The sequence below is a fragment of the Asterias amurensis genome, chromosome 2 (assembly GCF_032118995.1).
Source record: "Asterias amurensis chromosome 2, ASM3211899v1".
NCBI lineage: Eukaryota > Metazoa > Echinodermata > Asteroidea > Forcipulatida > Asteriidae > Asterias > Asterias amurensis.
The window spans coordinates 6,288,005-6,307,508 of record NC_092649.1 but is presented as its reverse complement, the minus strand read 5'-3'; the positions used below and the strand labels follow the sequence as shown (position 1 = coordinate 6,307,508).

The 19,504-nt window shown below is 37.7% G+C and overlaps 1 protein-coding gene across 4 annotated transcripts in view; it reads right to left on the bottom strand.

The window, feature by feature from the left end:
- LOC139953205 (uncharacterized) overlaps positions 1-19,504 on the bottom strand; it is an 88,607-nt gene that overhangs the window by 5,666 nt on the left and 63,437 nt on the right. For 2 of the 4 annotated variants that reach the window (XM_071952664.1, XM_071952673.1), the window contains 13 exons: positions 18,667-18,691; positions 13,108-13,296; positions 10,336-10,435; positions 9,051-9,201; positions 8,102-8,332; positions 7,472-7,589; positions 6,529-6,701; positions 5,558-5,687; positions 4,467-4,639; positions 3,302-3,388; positions 2,209-2,308; positions 1,337-1,559; positions 267-560 (listed from right to left, as the gene is read on the bottom strand). In XM_071952664.1, the coding sequence (XP_071808765.1) occupies positions 267-560; positions 1,337-1,559; positions 2,209-2,308; positions 3,302-3,388; positions 4,467-4,639; positions 5,558-5,687; positions 6,529-6,701; positions 7,472-7,589; positions 8,102-8,332; positions 9,051-9,201; positions 10,336-10,435; positions 13,108-13,296; positions 18,667-18,691 (1,994 nt within the window). Of the gene's footprint in view, positions 1-266; positions 561-607; positions 673-1,336; positions 1,560-2,208; positions 2,309-3,301; positions 3,389-4,466; positions 4,640-5,557; positions 5,688-6,528; positions 6,702-7,471; positions 7,590-8,101; positions 8,333-9,050; positions 9,202-10,335; positions 10,436-13,107; positions 13,297-18,666; positions 18,692-19,504 lie in introns of those variants that run through there. The other 2 variants (XM_071952687.1, XM_071952679.1) reach the window with 2 other exon arrangements.

Sequence of the window (19,504 nt, the reverse complement as noted above, 5' to 3'; positions counted from 1 at the left end):
ACACTTGGGTAAGAATCATACTGAGAACAACAAAATAACTGAAACTTGGGCCCATTTCAAAACTACTGCTTCAAGTTTGGATCGGCTCAGGCTAGCTTGGCCCTAATTGTTTTAACTATTTTGCACGTGCTTTTTATGCACTCAGCCAAGCCAAGGGCTTCAGCCGAGAGGATGAAGCCTTAAGCTGAATCCAAAGCAGTTGTTTCGAAAAGGGCCTAGGAATAAAACATAAGACAATGTAGAATTAATATTTACAGTCCTCTCACCTGAAAACTGAGTTAGGCCCTTCCGAATCCACAGGGCAGGCACGGAATTGCTTAGGTCCAAGTGCAGTGTGCTCTAATTTGAGTCTCAGGAAACAGTCGTTGAGTCTCTGCCATACATTACAGATCCACTCCATGGCTCTGTAGGATTGGTTATTAGAGGAAGGGAGTTTGCCGTTGGTGTGGTTGATGAGACGTCGTAGGAGGTAGCGGGGTAGCATGCTGGCAACTGGCTCTTTGTCATGATGGAACTGTACCCAACGGAAACAATGCTGAGTGGAGAGATCTAACCCCAAGCTATCAACAGAAATCAAGAATAAATGGGACTACATGTAGGAATAAATGCTATGTGTCATGATGGAACTGTACCCAACGGAATCAATGCTGAGTGGAGAGATCTAACCCCAAGCTATCAACAGAAATCAAGAATATTAATTAGATTTGTAACTGCATTCTCATCTTCTATTTTTCAATAAACACGCCATAAACAAATCATAAAATTATTGGCCAATTATTTTGACTCGATTTTTATGAAAGTTCAAAAACATGCTTGTTTCTATTGCTGCAGTGATTTTTAGTCAGTAATTGCTATTTTCTCAACTTTGACAATGTAACAGACCAGAAGTATTTCTTTGGAAGATTTGACACTGGTAACAAGTTGTTAGTAAGTCAAACCACAATGGCTTTTGACTGGCATCCCATAGCAAAGATATTGACAAAACAAGGAGACTGCCAACGAAGACTGAGATAACTCAGTTGGCAGAATGGCGGCATGTTAATCTTGAGGTCACAGGTTCAAGTCACACTCTTGTAAGTTTTTCTTAGTTCAACCCAAAAATGTTTCTGATCAGTTAACTTTTACCATAAAAACAAATCTTGTTTACTCCTTTTACCAATTAATCATCAATCCCATACTTTGTGAATTGTTCTTTTAGAGGGACATATTCACATTTACAATAACATGAATGAAACTCTTAATCAACCATTTTTATTAGATAGAAATATTTCCAAGTCATCCGAAATGTCAAAACTATTTTGAAGAACCTGAATATTTTGAGGTCACAATGCACTACCTGGTTTTATCCATGGTGCCAATGACGATACACTCCGGGTGTAGATGGAACGGTCCATTGCCTTGTGGGGATGATACCTGAAGAGATCGTTGAGAGCCTCTTTGCTCTAGACCCTTGAGTAGATCTGATAACACCCCTGGTAGAGTGGTCTTTTCTAGGTTGTCTAATACTAGGATTGGTACTGTTTTAGATGCTGTGACGTCACTGAGTGGGATGTATACACCTAAGTTGAAAAGTGTTTTAAATCAGTTAAGATCATAGAGCGCTAACACCCCGTTATACACGCACTAAGGTTTTGAAGTCGTGTGGGCGCATCCATGTTTATGTACAAACCAATACAAAAGCTTGAAATTTTGTACGGCAATTGTACGGCTACTTGTATGATATTGCATTTTTTCTTTTGCGTGTCATCGAACCAAAAAATGCAGCAAATGTGAACGCACAATCTGCTGATGAGCGTACAAACTGCGAGCGTCATGTGCATCATGTTTAAAAGGCATGTAGACTTTTTTTAGTATGTCAATCTAGTCGAACTTACGGTTTTCGTAGCATGGACGTACGAAAATGGGCAGTCGCGTACATCAGCGCACACGCCGAATGTAAACAAATTACGGCAATGTGTCTTCTCTTAAAATTAAAATCGTTCTGCAGCCACGCAACACATCAAACTTGTCTGCGCCCAGGGTGGCTTCAAAACGCAGAGCAAGTTAGCGCTCTAGGCAATATATAAAGCTCTATGGTTAAGATGAACCCTTTACAGATCGTAACAATGGTAATAGCACCCATGGCGGGGACTCAAACCCACACTCCGACTTTACTAGACCGCTCGGCCATTGTCCCAGGTTGATAATATTTTGTAAAGACTGACTTACCATTGCTACAAAGCAGCTTGGTTATCTCCTGTTGGGTTGTCTTGGATTGAAGTACTAGGTGGGTCACATGACTCTTGATGTTCAACTGATGATGTTTGGTCTAAGTAAGCAGAGAAACAAACAAGTTTCATTATATACAACGGTCATGCCCATGTGGAAACATCAGAAATAATTTATATTTTGTCAGAAAAGGTTGTATACCTCAGTAAAGATGTTCATTTTACCGATTACATTTTTTGTGCTCCATTTTTCATCCTTTTGGAATTGGTAAAGTGAACATCTTCACTGAAGTTTTAATGGACATTCCTGATGAATCTATTAAAGGGAAGGTACACTATTGGTAATTGTCAAAGACCAGTCTTCTCACTTGGTGTATCCCAACGCATTCATAAAATAACAAACCTGCGAGAATTTGGGCTCAATTGAAGTTGCGAGAAAATGATGAAAGAAAAAACACCCTTGTAAATAAAAGACTTCTGGCTAGAAGTCTTCTATTATTTGAGTGAGAAATTACCTCTTTCTCAAAATCTACGCTACTTCAGAGAGAGACGTTTCTCACAATATTTTATACTATCAACCTCTCTCCATTGCTCCTTACCAAGTAAGGTTTTATGCTGAAAATTATTTTGAGTAATTACCAATAGTGTCCACTGCCTTTACAGATTGTTGTGTACTTATCAGGCTTATTCCGAATAGCAGTAATCACACAAATGTGATTTGCAAGTTTTCTCCAAATGCTATTCCCTCAAGTTTGTCAGTATGTCAGATAGAAAAATTTCTGAAGAAAAATTGTACTGGTATGAGCTTTATAATCAGTCAGATTTCAGAGAAAAAATAAAAAATCTTTACCAATATTATCAATCCTCCACTACGTCTCTCCAAAAAGGCTGTTGATTACGTCATAGGTTGTCTTCTTTCCCACAAAACCATTTTTGAAATGTGTAACACCTTTGTGTAAATCTCAAGATGGTGTTGTCTTTTTCGAAATAATTACCAAACCTTTGTGGAAAACTGCACCTGGAATAACCCCATGACAAGGTTAATTTCGAAAAAAGAAATGCACTTGGTTCAAGTTTTGTTCTTGATATTTTACCTGGACAAACTCAGCCAACTGTGCCGCTAGGTGTGACTTTCCACTGCCAGGAAACCCATAGAAAACAACGCTCTTGTACTGCTCAATCTGTGAATAAAACATTATAATACATCACCAAAAAATTAATAAAATGTTTTTACATTCACAAGTGATGACCAAAATAAAAGCAATTAAAGCCAGTGGACACTATTGGTAAATGTCAAAGACCAGCTTCTCAACATATGCATAAAATAACAAACCTGTGAAAATTTGAGTTTGATTAAACAAAACCACCCTTGTCACACCAAGTTTTGTGCTTTAAGATGCTTGATTTCGAGACCTCAAATTCTAAACTTGAGGTCTTGAAATCAAATTCGTGAAAAATTACTTCTTTCTCCCCATTACTTGTTACCAAGTAAGGTTTAATGCTAATAATTATTTTGAGTTATTACCAATAGTGTCCACCGCCTTTAAATAAAACATGCTACTGATGGCCATAAAACACAACCCATCACAGTTTTGAATGACAGATGGGCTATGCAAGCCTGCAATGTGATACCATGTGGTTGGTGACTGCATCTACCCGGTTCACAGTCAACCCTCCTACTGTCTGACCGTTCAACATCATCCACTGTGGTTTTGAATGATAGATGCACTATACCAGCCGGCAATGTGATACCATTCGGTGACTGCATCTACACGGTACCCAGTCAACCCTCCTACTGTCTGACCATTCAACATCATCCACTGTGGTTTTGAATGATAGATGCACTATGCCAGCCTGCAATATGATACATGTACAGTGTACCATGTGGTGACAGCATCTACACAGTACACAGTCAACCCTCCTACTGTCTGACCATTCAACACCATCCACTGTGGTTTTGAATGATAGATGCACTATGCCAGCCTGTAATGTGATACCATTTGGTGAATGCATCCACACAGTACACAGTCAAACCTCCTACTGTCTGACCATTCAATATCTAATCAGTATCATCCTCTGTGGTTTTCAAGATAGATGTAAAATTCCATTCAAGCCTGCACTGCGATATCATGCGAAGAAAGCATCTACACAGGTACTCATGTATAAAGTCAGTTCTGTAGCTTCAAATGATTGGTCAACTCAATGGAATATGTGACCAATAGCAGGAGGGTTAAATGACTTGTTGAACTCTAATCTTACCAATCTGATGTAGTTCTGTAGTGTGGCCGATGGAATGAGCATCTGATATGCCAGCTGGTCAACTCCTCCGACCTCAATCCCACGGAGATGAACTATGACCTCAGAGGTCAGACTGAATATCTCATAAGGTCGCATGCTCTTAGGGCCATCACCCACAGACCACTGTAAGTTACCTGCATTCAACAAATTATTTAAAGAAAATATTATATACAATGTATCACATTATATCCGTCACTCAGAGACGCTCAAGGCGCTTCAACATACAGTATTTTCCTGCAAGGTATGTGGCGCTACATTTGACTCATGAGACCTGTAATTGTTTGCAAGGTGCGTGGCACAATATGCTGGGAACACCGGGACGAACCCCTTCTCTTTTTGATAAGTGCAATTGGTTCTTTAATGTGCGTAAAATAATAATTACAATAATAATAATAATAACCCGTTTTGATATAGCTGAGTTTTGAACTCCTGTAGGTCCGAGACAATGTTGAAAAGTTTTGAAGACCCCTAAATCTATCTCTTAAAGACAGTGGACACTATTGGTAATTGTAGAAAAAACAGTCTTCTCACTTTGTGTAGCTCAAAATATGCATAAAATAATAAGCCTGTGAAAATTTGAGCTCATTTGGTCGCCGAAGTTGCGAGATACTAATGAAAGAAAAAACACCCTTGTTACACAAAGTTGTGTGCATTTAGATGCTAAATTAGTGACCTCAAATTCTAAATCTGAGGTCCCCAAATCAAATTCGTGGAAAATTACTTCTTTCTCAAAAACTATGTCACCCCTTAGAGGGAGCTGTTTCTCACAATTATACTATCAACCTCTCCCCATTACTCGTTACATAGTAAGGTTTTAATGCTAATAATAATTTTGACTAATTACCAATAGTGTCCACTGCCTTAAAGGAGTCATGGGGTAATGTTATGGGGGCTTGTTCCATTTTTCAAGTCCAAAAAATGAAAATCAAGTAAAGTAACAATACAACGAAACCCTGTTTGTTTTGGGTTTTTTTTTTTTTTTTTTTTTTTTTTGGGGGGGGGGGGGTTCTTTTGTTAATGTGTAAATAGTTTGTAGCTAGAACTCTCCTTACCTGCAACGAAAGATTGGATGCTATTAGCATTGAGTCCTAAGTCATGGCCGTAATCAACACCTTCATCTGAGTTACATTTATCGCTTTCACTTTCATGATCGGACTTCAGTCGACCACAGCCTTCCAAATCCTAAAACAAAATTCATCAAAAGAAAATCAAAAAGGGAAAATATTTGTGCCATGTTTTTTTATAATATTATATTGTTGCTGCTTTAATTTCTACGGTTCATGTATGTTTTTGTGCTGTTTTTTAATATCTGTATTTTAATGTACAAATCGAGAAAGTTATTTTCATGCTGGGCATGATGAATGAAAAATTGAATTGAATTAAATGTGCAAGTCAGGCATGGAACTGTAACTTCACCTAAAAAAAAGAGGAAACTACAAAATAGAAATGATTTTGTATAGTGTTTCCTGAAAATTGCAAGTTTCTCCTGTTGGTTTAGCATGAGAGCTCCCAGAATTCCTGGGTGTTCCAGTTGAGAGGACTTACACACCCATTCCACACCTGCCAACAGTGAAACCTCAGAAATATGATCACTAGTTTTACAAGTCATCAAATAACGACGCAAGAAGTTGTGCAAGTAAAGCTTATTACATGTAGACATACAAATAATGTATGCATTTAAAACAATCTACACAAATCATTTTATCCCATAAAAAAAATCTTCTGTCGCAAGGAAATGGCACCCCCTTTTGCCAGAACCTATTGATCTTGTTCATACTTGCTGTCTCTTGTTCTGATTGTTTGCGGCCTAAAATCTCAAAAATCAGGGCAATTACAAAAAAGGGTTAATGGGAGACTTTCCAACACTAGGTGGCAGCAGACTTACCTGGTAAATTTCCATTGTTTACTTAGTTCTGAACATGATATGCGCTTAATTCTGAGAACAATGGATTTCCCCGGTAAGTCTGCTACCACCTAGCGTCCCAGAAAGTCTCCCATTGGCTGACCCAGCCTGATTCCTTACCCTGGAGTGATTGGCCAATACAGATACCATGCAGCGGTCAAAGGTCATCCAGGTCATGTCAGGTCGTACCGTTAACTGACCAATCACAAAGTGACGATTCTGTTCCTTCTGATTACTGAGTGAGTTGCTTGTGTTTCCGGCCAGTTCCATCAATACTTGGACCACCTTTCCTTCTATAAAAAAAAATATTAAAAAAAAAGACGGAGAAAAAAAAAAACGTGTGAGGGCGGAATTCCCTGCTTATTGATTCTTTGCTAATAGTAGGCGCAGAGTCATGACTTTAGGCCCAGATCCATTGCTGACATGTGAAACTAACCACTTTAAAGGCAGTGGACATTATTAGTAATTCCTCAAAGTAATTATTAGCATAAAAACTTACTTGGTAACGAGTTATGGAGAGTTGCTGATAGTTACTTAGTGTAAAACATTGTGAGAAACAGCTCCCTCTGAAGTGATGTAAGTTTTAAGAAAGAAGTAACTAAAATATTTGAATTTGATTTAGATACCTCAGACCCCATGCTCCTTGGTGTGACAAGGGTGTTTTTCTTCCATTATTATTTCGCAACTGTCAGGACCAATTGAGTTCAAATTTTCACAGGTTTGTTATTTTGTGCATATGTTGAGATACACCAAGTAAAAAAAAGATTGGTCTTTGACAATTACCAAAGGTGTCCAGTGTCTTTAAGTGAACAATATAAAAACAATATCTTATCCTCCTTTAAGTTAACAAAATGTAGCTTCCTGTAATGGATGTTAGTGACAAGCTTTGCCTCTATCAAAGCATTTTTTTCAAAAAAGTTATTAATAAGTTATATTACGCATATGTTGAGATACACCAAGTGAGAAGACTGGTCTTTGACAATTACCAACAGTGTCCAGTGTCTTTATAATGCACCCAGTCCACAATTTGTTGAATCACTGATCATTCGGTTTGTTCACATACCTAAACTCAAGAGGAATTCTTTGCAGGATTCTGTTGCTACATCACTTGGAGTTCTCCTCCATTTGTCCTTAGTGTCTAAGTCCAGGTTGCCATAGTTACACAGCATCTCCAGACATTCCTAAAACCAAAATGGAGGAAAGCTTGTTACACAATACACCAAAAATAGCGTATTGTCATCTTTGAAGTTGGGTTTTCACAAAACAATTTAGCCTTTGGAAACGCCACTGGTGGGGTCGAAACGTGAGGCCATTAAAATTGTTTTCTTCTTATTTTCACTCCCATTACATGACCAGGGCTTGACTTCTAAAAAAAACACAAAAAATCATCATAAGATGAGCTGTCAATATCACCTTAGTTATCTATTATGTGACATCACACACTGCTTGGCAACAAAGATTTATATCCGTCTTATGATCAGTCTTTGTGAAATCCAGCCATGATCTCAGACATCAGAAAAAGGGCAGTCTTAGAAAAAAATTTCAGAGTTTTAGAGTTAGGGCCTTACGAGCCAAGAAGAAACAATGGCTCAACCACTTACTCATCACCTCAAGGAAATGCACAACTTTCTGGGAAAAAACAAAAAAACATTTCAGTTCAACAAGGAGATTTATCCTTGCAATAAAATCTTACTTTTTGTCCCGTTGAAGCCGCAACATGAGCCACCGTCCATCCTTCTTGGTCGGCCATATTGAGCACCTCAGACACCACCAGCCTATCATCTGATTGGCTGTTGTTATCTGGAAGAGTATTAGTGGCAGGAGTGGGATCATCGGGACTAGCGTTTGTCTTATGGTAGAGCAGTACTTGGAGGCACTTTGTGTGGTTGTATCTTGCTGCACAGTGTAAGGGCGTCCATCCAGCCTGAATATAAGTTTATAAAATTTGCTAATAATTGGGATGATGACTGCATCGGTATTCTTTTCAATACAATGTGATCAGAATAGTATTTTTCTTGATGGATTTTGTCTGGTTACAAAAAGTATGTAGGTCAAGGTACAAGACTTAAGACCTGTTCATCCTTTCGAATGCAAATGCGAAGTAAATTTTGGTACGCTCTCCCCTTCCAATCGGGACACAAGAAAATTTGCCTTGCCATAGAATTCCAAAGAAATACGAATCGGGCTTAAAAGAAATTACTTAACAGTTAACGATATAAAAAAAAAAAATACAATGGATAACGAGGTTATCAAAATGGGTTTATCATACATGTACATGTACCTAGCCCTACCCAAATTATCAAAAATGTACTTTTGCAAAATGATACGCTGAAAGAATTCTTATCTGCCAGACATTCCAATCAACAATTGTTCCAATGCATTTCTTGCATGGAACCAGTAAGTGTGTGTAGAATGTATGGTTTGACGGCAGACTACATACTTCTCTTTGGTCTTTTGGAACAGTAAATTTATTCATATAAATTATCATCAATTTACATTACACACATCATACCAACAGCCTATAGAAATTTGGGTCAGGTTTTTAGTAAAAACAACAAGTCCACATGTCCTTCTCGGTAGTTATCAATCCTATACGCTATCTGAAATTTGAGGTGGCTGAATATAAGAGCTGGCAGTGTTACCTTAGTGAGACAGTCTCTAGTTGCTCCACAGTCAATAAGGGTTCTGACACAGTTAGCATGACCATTGGCTACTGCCCAGTGAAGAGGGTGCCATCCGAGGGAGTCTGGGGTGCAAGTGTTGCAGTTTCTTTCAAGGAGTAAATCTAAGCAGCTGTAGCCAGGAGAGGAACAAAAAAGCAAAAACTTTAAAATTTCGTTTTTGAAAACCAAAACGTTACATGGAAATGTTTACAGGAAAAACAATTTAATGAAGTCAGTATATTTGTTTCTTCTTATGTCAACAGAATCTCATAAAACACATTGGGTAAATTTCAAAATTATTTGGGGTCGAAGAAAGACAAATTTACTGGAGCAGGATTTGAACCAACGACCTCTGGAATAAGGTGACAGCACTCTTCCAACTGAGCTATTTAGCCGTTTAATGGTGGTCCCCTATTTTGTCCATATCTTTGTTATCTTTCATATTGATAAAGTAGGAGAAAATAGGGAGACCGCCATCATAGGGCTAGAAAGCTCAATACGCCTTTCTTAATATTCATGCATGACGTCACAATTCTAACCCAAAATAAGGCCATCAGCGCACGCCACGTCACCGTCAGTACCAGCCGGTCAATCCTGGTTGCAGTGGTTGCACCGATGACCTCGTTTGGGGTTAGAATGGTGACGTCATGCATGAATATTTAGAGAGGTGTATTATTAGTAGAGTGCCAGCACATTAATCCAGAGGTCCTTGGTTCAAATCCTGACCCAGTCAATTTGTGTTTGTTCTAACCTGAATCAACAGAATCTTTTGACAAGTCTGAGACTCTCACTCGGGTAAAAACTTGAAGCCATTATTACTTAAAAGGCAGTGGACACTATTGGTAATTACTCAAAATAATTATCAGCATAAAACCTCACTTGGTAACGAGTTATGGGGAGAGGATGATAGTATAAAACATTTTGAGAAACGGCTCCCTCTGAAGTGACATAGTTCTCAACGAGTTTAGAATTTGAGGTATCGAAATCAAGCATATAAAAGCACACAACTTTGTGTGACAAGGGTGTTTTTTTTTCTTTCATAATTATCTCACAACTCCGACGACCAATCAAACTCAAATTTTCACAGGTTAGTTATTTTATGCATACATGTATGTTGATATACACCAAGTGAGAAGACTGGTCTTTGACAATTACCAATAGTGTCCACTGTCTTTAAGCATTAAAACTGCAGGTCATATTGTTTGGTGAGCAGTTTGCAACCTCTATGTCTATTATCACACTGAATAAGTAGAATTTGCTTTACCTCTCATGGCCTTGAGCAGCAGCCCCATGTAGCGGTGTGAAGCCATCTATTCTAGCTATACTAACATCACCTCCAAGATCTAAAAGTAATTCTAAACAATCTGCAGATAGAAAAACAAAACAAAAAAACTAACGGTTGTTAAAAGCACAAAAAACCTCAGTTTCAAAAGGGAAAGAACAGCAGGGCTCGATTTCATAAAGCTGCTTAAGCACAAAAAGTGGCCCAGCTCAACAAAATTATGTTTGAACCAGAGCTGAGCTGGCAACATTTGCATCTTGCACAACAATCATTTTTCTTCAGCTGCGCCACACATCTGAAACCCTCAACCAATTTGTCTTAGATCTTGTCGTTGTACCACAAAACTCAAATCTCTTCTCAAAACTTATCTTATGTCAAAGGTTTTCAAGGACTAATTTTGTTGGGCCTGTTTTCTTTTCTTTATTTTTATTTTTATTTTACTGCACCTTGAACACCCAGCAGGGTGGATATGTTTATTATTATTATTAACATTTCCATGATCAGGGAGATTTTCAAATTTGTTTATCAGAATATGTAAACAATAAGCTTATTTTCAGGGAACTTTCTGCAGAATCAGGGAGAAATGGCAGCTCTGGTGTATGAGGGAAAAAAATTTTGCACATATGATGACGTATAGCAGGCTGGCATTTTTTATCTATCGTTCAAAAACCTCAGTGGATAATATTAAATGGTCAGAAAGAGTGCACAAGGATTCAAATAAAAAAATACCATGCGCTAAGCCTGTTTTTTTCCCGAAGTTTTCAATCGCATTAAAGGAACACGTTGCCTTGGATCGGTCGAGTTGGTCTGTCAAAAGCGTTTGTAACCGTTGGTTATAAAATGCATATGGTTAGAAAGATGTTTAAAAAAAAAAATACAATGATCCACACACATTTGCCTCGAAATTGCGTGGTTTTCCTTTTACTTTGCGAACTAACATGGTCGGCCATTCATGGGAGTCAAAAATTTGACTCCCATAAAATGGCCTACCGTGTTTGTCGACGAGGTAAGAGGAAAACCATGCAATTTCGAGTGATATTTGTGTGGATCATTATATTCTACTTTCAAAACATCTTTCTAACCATGTGCATTTGATAACAAACGGTTACATACGCTTTTCAAAGACCAACTCGACCGACTCAAGGCAACGTGTTCCTTTAAAATATGTGATTATAATTTGAAGGGGAAAAAATAGAGTTATCTTCTCTCAGTGGACTAAATACATATTCTTTCAAATAAGATGAAATCGATTCACACATCAATTACTACATGATCAAGATATTACTTCAAAAACATCCGATTAATTTTGTACATGGTATCTACAAAATGATCTTTAAAAAAAACTCTGATATGCACATGGCGTTATCAATTCAGTGGACACGCATACCCTTACAGCTCATTTCATGACATCAATGAAACGTATGGCCCAAATTACCCATCGTAAAGCTGTCAGTGCCACATGTCAGTTGGCATTTATCATGTGTAACATATAAATCTTATGTTCTCCACACTACATGAATGTACTAAATTGATAGAAAGCCTGTCTGAGACTGATAGACAGCCCGGTAGTTTAAAGGCATTGGACATGTTTGGTAATTCTCAAATACCAGTATTCTCACTTGGTGTACCCCAACACGTGCAGAAAATAACAAACCTGTGAAAACAATTACAGAACAAAAACCCTTATTCCATAAATTTGTGTGCTTTCAGATGCCTGAGAACAGATTCAAATATTTTAGTGACAAGTTACCATTTTTTCAAAAACTATGTTACTTCACAGGGAGTCGTTTCTCACAATGTTAGTAGCTCTCCGGTACTGACATTACCAAGGCGTTTTTATTGTTGCCGATACAAATGTACATGTATGTTCTGAGAAATTACCAAACTTGTCTAGTGCCTTTAATAAACTGAATTTATTTCCTCAAGCAAAAATTGTTGACTTCATCCGAGAGCACTTTTGCTTTGAAGGATTTCAGGCGCCATTTATACTTCCTGTATTCAAGTCTTAAAACTAATCAGTCTTCACATTTCATGCCCATGGCTGATTAAAAAAAATAAAAATTAGATTTCATGTTCAGTTCTGATTTCCTGTAGAAGCTAAAAATGCCTCACTCTCTCTCTCCATCTCTTTGTCTGTCTATTTGTATTGAAACAAATGTTTGAAGGCCCTTTATGCCCGATGGGCAGAGGGTGTTTACACACAATAACACTAATGTTGTATCCACTTCAACGAATGATATGCAGAAACAACAAGTGTCTCTGCTGTTTTTACATAGACACTTTCCTTTGTTCTTACAAAGATATTTCCATGACCAAAGATATTGCCCAAAATTGTTTTTCATTATTATAATATGGAAAGGTTTGTGGTAACACCATGTAAATGAGTTGAGGTGGTTCAGAAACGAACCGTTGGTTTCCACTCGACGTTTCGATCAGTATGCTCAGATCCCTGTTCTGGAGAAAGCAAACTGATCGAAACGTCGAGTTGAAACCAACGGTTCTTTTCAGAACCACCCCAACTCATTTAGAGAAAGTCATTACATGGCATTACCGCAAGCCTTTCCATATCGTATTTCCACCATGCAAAGTTTCAAATCCTATTAATTAATAAAAGTTTTTATTATTATTTGCTACACAGAAATGAGCAGCGTACCAGTCACAAAATAAATGGGACATACTGGTACATTAGTAGGGGGAGGGGGGGAGGGGCTTGAAAACCCAAGCCCATGGTTAGACTGGCTAGTAAGTCCTCACCTAATTGGCCGTGTTCAGCTGCAATATGTACAGGGGTAGAGCCATCAATTTCTCTGCTACAGGGACTGTGTTTCTCTTCTATTAATCTACAAACGGTGGCCGTATCCCCTGCCACTGCGGCCTGGTGCAGTGGGGAGCTGCTGGTGGGTGCAGTGGAAGGGGGAAGCCGGGCTATAACTGGGGTGCTACCTGCAAGGAGAGAAGCAAACCATCGTACGAGATTTAAAATAACGAAAGGTTAATGAGCACCCGAGATTTCTTCAACTGGCAAATTTAGGGAAGACTATTGTATACAGACATGCAACTTTGTAGTGGTAAAAAAAAGTGAGCAAGCACACTTTACTTTGGTTTGGTTTTAGTTCAACGTTTTTCAGTTTGTGTGCAACTATTATACTTTAGTAAATTTGTCTTTGTTCTACTCACAATCTATTAAGGATGAAATCAGCTGATCAGCTGAGAAGTTGCATGAGTGAATATAATGCAAAACTTGATGCCATTCTCATATCGTATACCAATGGAAGTCTTTCTCAGTGTTAATGAACCAAACTGAGGATCTTGAACAATTTTGATAAGTTATTCCTTCTGAGTTTGCTTCTTTTTAAAAATGGCTGTCAAGATGTTTGCTAAATATGCTTAGAGGGGAGTATTATTTGCACACTTTACTCGAGATAAATCAGTTCTCACTTTTTATCTTTTCTCACCTTGTTAGTACAATCCATAATCAACGTTGAGTGGACACAATCATTAATCCAAGAGACATGGGCCCAATTTCATAGAGCTGCCAAGCACAAAAATTTGCTTAGCATGACATTTCTTCCTTGATAAAAACAGAATTACCAACAAAATTTCCACGTGATTTTCAGGATAAGCAAACAACAGCTGAATACCAGTAACAAGCAATATGCAACAAATGCAAATTTGGTTGGTACATGTAATCCTGTTTTTATCAAGAAAGAAATTTCATGCTAAGCAAATTTTCGTGCTAAGCAGCTCTATGAAATTGGGCCCAGGTCAAATACATGAAGTTAAAGTCTTGATACATTTACAAATGAATGTTCAAAGACGTTCAGTGCAAGTAAGGTAAGGATTTTAGTTTCTCACATAAAGAAATGAGAGAGACAGACAGAGGTGAAGCCCGGTTCATACTTCCTGCGAATGCGATTGCAAATTTGACGTAAATTTGACGTCACAACTCTGTTTTCACTATGAATATTCGCAAGGGTTGGGCACAGCTCAACCCATGCGAATTATTCGTTGCTAATTTGTGACGTCAACATTCGTATCGCATTCGCAGGAAGTATGAACCGGGCTTTAAATCAGAGTCAATATAAAGAAAGACCTACCCTAACAGAGAGGAAAGAGAATAAAATAGTAGGTAGAGTTTCTAAAGGGTGCATAATGTATAGCAGTTGTAGTTTATGTGGAGGAAGGAAGGGGTATTACCAACAGTTCAATAACCCTTTTCAATACCGGAGTGCAATGTGATGAGAATGTTAGTGAGACTATTACACTATGTACATGAATGAGCTTTAGCCCCGCAGGATGCCATTGTCATATAAATACTAGTGACAGCAAGGGCTAGACTGAGTTCTGCCCTCTACAATGAGGAAGAATTCAACTCGACCATTGAAGGATTGCGTGATATTAGCTGCTGCTCACTCTGAAACTGTAAAATGAGATACTACATTGTACATACAGGAATAGATTTTACACTAGATCTTATGCAACTGATATCACTAGAGTGGGGCCATTCCATGCCAAACCAACCCAACTCAATATTTTTTTGTACTTTTTATTTAAAATGAGGTACTACACACAGGAATAGATTTTACACTAGATCTTATGCAACTGATATCACTAGAGTGGGGCCATTCCATGCCAAACCAACCCAACTCAATATTTTTTTGTACTTTTTATTTAAAATGAGGTACTACACACAGGAATAGATTTTACACTAGATCTTATGCAACTGATATCACTAGAGTGGGGCCATTCCATGCCAAACCAACCCAACTCAATATTTGTTTGGTACTTTTTATTTAAGAAATGTTTGGGTAAATTGAGGCCGTTTTCCCATTTCAAATTTTCAAAGACATTTACTATGTATGGATGTGAAAATAGCGTATTCTACCTCGGCTTCTGTTTAAACTTTCGTTCTAGTTTTTATGGAAAATAGTTTATACTTGCCTTTCTCAAAAATGTAAAATTTTTGGGTTGGGACGTTTTGCCATTAAACATGTTGAAGGGCCGAGTAGGGCGCCCTCATGTAGAGTCAAACGGAGGTAGCTTATGGCTTATCATGTGTGCTGCACGTTAGTCTTGGCCCAAGACTATGGTGCTTGATTCTGGATAGTGTACTACGCGCAGTTGTAAATCGCCAAAGCGCGCCTGCTACAGTATGATTTAGTTAACTGGGAACTTGAAATCTAGACTACACTGGTAGCTTGCCAGTGGTAGCTTGCCAGTGTAGTCTAGATTTCAAGCTCCCAGTTAACTAAATCATACCGTAGCGGGCGCGCTTTGGCGATTTACAACTGCGCGTAGTTAACTATCCAGAATCAAGCACGTTAGTCTTGGGCCAAGACTAGCTGCACGTACATTATCTGTGCGTTTTTACCTCAAAGAATGGCAGCGGGTTCTGCAATGCATAAAGTCTATTGAGGCATCACGTGTGATAGTAATTTCAGACATGCAACTGCAGCTAAGGTCCCTAGATTAATGGTGGAATCGGCCGATCAGCTGCGTGCTGTCTTTTGATACTGCCTTCTTTGATATCAAACATGAAGAAATTGGAACCAAGACGGTTCTTCATGATATTCATCCAGTTCAGTATCAAAAGCAGTATGTTTAAGATGAGGCACAACACAATTAAAGGGTTTTCTTCGTGGTGTAAAACAAACTACCATGACCAGTACAAGGTTAACAAAATCAAAAAGAAATATATATATTTGAAACATACACAGAACAAAACATTTAAATATATGGATGTATTATCTAATTGGTGATTATTAACATTAAATGAGACAATACAATGTGAACATAAAGTAATTGAAATAAAATAACAACGCTAACTCACAGTCAAAATTATATGAAGAACTACCTTCAAATAATTTGTTTTGTCAAACATAAAACACACACAAACAAAATAAAACAAAACACATTATGTCAAATAAGTTAGATTGCAAATGTGCAATTATTGTACTGAACAAATAAAACTATTTCAAATTTTTGAACATTCAAGGGAAACATGTGACAGAACTGAAATGCATATTCATGATCTATGCTAGTGTTGGCCAAAAATCAAAGAAAAACAAAATCCTTCATATTTCACAGGAATAAATATTTACTGATTAGAACACTATCAATGCTAAAAAATTTGTGCAATTGAATTTTAAGCTCTTCACTAAAATCGCGGAGAAAAAGTAACCTTTTGGCTGAAGGCTAATTGTGGATTTTTTTTTTTTTTTTTGGGGGGGGGGGGGCATTTTCGTAATGCCTGCAATCTTTTGCGTTTCAAACTCCCAGCTTTTTGTGTTTAAAATTTTTATAAAAACTATTAAATAAAATAAGCAAAATGTATTTTGTGTTACCTAATGATACATCCCAAAGTCAAGAGTGATAAAACCCTCTCGTCATAAGATGTGTATTATGGGTCGATAATTGATGACACTTTTGAGTACATAAAATAGATCGTACTTGTACGATAATGGCACTGAAAGGGAATTAACAAACCCCCCCCCCCAAAAAAAAAAAAAATAAAAAAAATTAAAAAATAAAATAAAAAAATAAATGGCGACGTTAACAACTTTAGTGAAAACATTTTGTCTGTGCATCTCTGTCTGCTTCAGTGCAATACTCCATAAGCTTCACACTGACTGTCAACTCTGCTGGTGGTATTGGATACTAATATTGATCTATCCCATACATGTACATCTTCATCCCCCTGCTGGGACCTACATGTAATGTACATTCAACAACATCAGGAGGTTGTGTTACCCTCTATGACCGATTCAGTCGCCGACAATGTTGAGTATTTACAGATGAAATTGTTGGGGGCGGATGGTGTATATAGATGGTAACCTCATGAACAAAGCGTACATCAGGACATGATCTGATGATGCTATCAATGTAAATTTGCCCATGAGTTGAAGGGGGGGGGGGGGGGGGTATTGGGAGCATCTATGTATCTATGATGGATGTTTTGTTGCTGATTTTGTTGTAACAATTTGAACAGCTGCAGCTTTAGCAGACATCATGATGGAGGGCAAGAATAGCTTCAAAAATATAAATGAGAACGAGTAATTATGACGTCTGACCTTTTAAAGTAGGTCTAAATTGGGGTTTGTGTATGAAATGATCAGGGACTACGACGACAAATAATTGACTGACAAAGATCTTCAAGCTGTTTTAAAAGCTTCTAGAGCCCAATATCACAGAGGTGCTTAACCATAGAGCTTGTGCTTAATATCAGAAAGTGCTTACCAGAAAAGGCTTACCAGTCAAATAAAATGTCACAAAGTGTATGTAACCGTTTGCAACTGGCTTCCTGCTGATATTTTGCTGAGCAGAATATGTTTAAGCACTGTTGCTGCTTTTAAGTAGCTCGACACAATTGCATCCAATGCCAAAAATAGTGAACATAAAATTTAGAAAGGGATGGCAAAGCATTGATGAGAATGATATTTTCAAATAATCAACTCATCAAAATAATATTATTAGATGTAAAATTTGCATCAGGGATAAAGAATATTAATTTTTGGTTGCAGTACCCCCTGCTAAAACATAGGATTCGAACTGCCTCTAGCTACCGGGCAATCTCGGTGGTCTAGTTGATATGACACTGCTCTACAATTGCAAAGGTCGTGGGTTCGAATCCCACCCGAGTAAAATGCCTGTGATATTTTTTCACAGGACTCGGGAAAGTACTGAGTATACAGTGCTACATACTGTACATCGGTGTATATGGGTAATAACCAAAAATTAATATGTTGATATTAGTTATAAAAACTGTTCAAGCCAGTCAAAGAACTACTCCCCATGAGACAAATCTGTTTTAGCTGCTCTATTTGATAGGTGAAATTACTACCAGAAAGTCAACTGTTTTGAAACAGATGGAGTACAACCAAACGTGCAATGACCTGAAGTTTGGATCACAGCAGTCTTTCTCGAGACCTTCCTTGCCCCATTTTTCTTCAAATAGTTTTGAACCAAGTGTAATGAACAGTTTTTACGACAAGTTTCTTAAGGTTCACAAGGACTGTACCATCCCTTCCATCATATTATTAAAAAAGACTCACAAACAAAACTGACAAACAGGCACATCTGAAAATAACAAAATTTCACACATACATCAAATTAAACAACTGAAAATAACAAAAAACAACCATACATCAAATTAAAACAACTCAAAATAGTGCATTGCTAAACAAAGTAAAGTGAATTGAAACGATCCTACATGTATGTATCCTTGAATGATCTCAAACAAAATGTTCAAAATAAAATTTCAGTAAAAAGAAAAGAATAAGTATGTGGCAAATCAGGAATGTTTTTCTTACTTACATTTATATTTTCTAAGCAGACAGCACTGTTGTGCGCAGGATTGGATGTGAAAAAGGGGGGTAAACCAAAGAAATAATACTGAATATTCATGAGCCATGCTGGGGGTATTTATCACAAAATAACACACATATGAATTGGTTGTAGCTGGTGATATTCCACATTCACAATATACTGATGACATCTTGCTTAATGTGTGCAAATCCAGCCTAGAATAGAGTAGACCTGTGTAGTGCCTACAAACATCGATGACTATTTAGTATGAGTGGCTTTTAACATCACAAAATTAATTTAACTGGTTGGAACACATTTCTCTAAATGTAACATGGAAACTATTTGTTATGGAGGAAAAATTTTATGTACTTTTCAATTTTTGGTAGCAGCTGTTGGTTTACCAGTGATTCAGGTAATTTGTTAGTAGCGCTGATTCTGCAGTTCGGGCAGCCTAATGTAGTTTGGCCACCAATATGACGTGTTATGTAAGACAGGTATATGCTATACAAGTAGCTACAAGTGTTAAAAGCCAGGGCCCTTTTCAATTATCAACAGTTCATAAATCACAAGATACGGGGAACCCGACATGATTTGCTGTGTTGTTGTTTGGCTCAATAGACCCTCATCAAACAGGTACCATTGGTCAGGTCCCCTGACCTAAAGTTTATCCAGGGTAGTCTATACAAAATATGGAGCCAGGCAATTTCCTTGCAAGCCTCGGTTTTCACACATGTATTTGTTTGACAAACAGTGGATGGCAAAAATAAACAAAAATACAAAACAAAAAACGGGAGCTGTTTCAAGTACCAAGAAAATGTGTGCAACGAAAATGGCTTCTCTGCTGGAA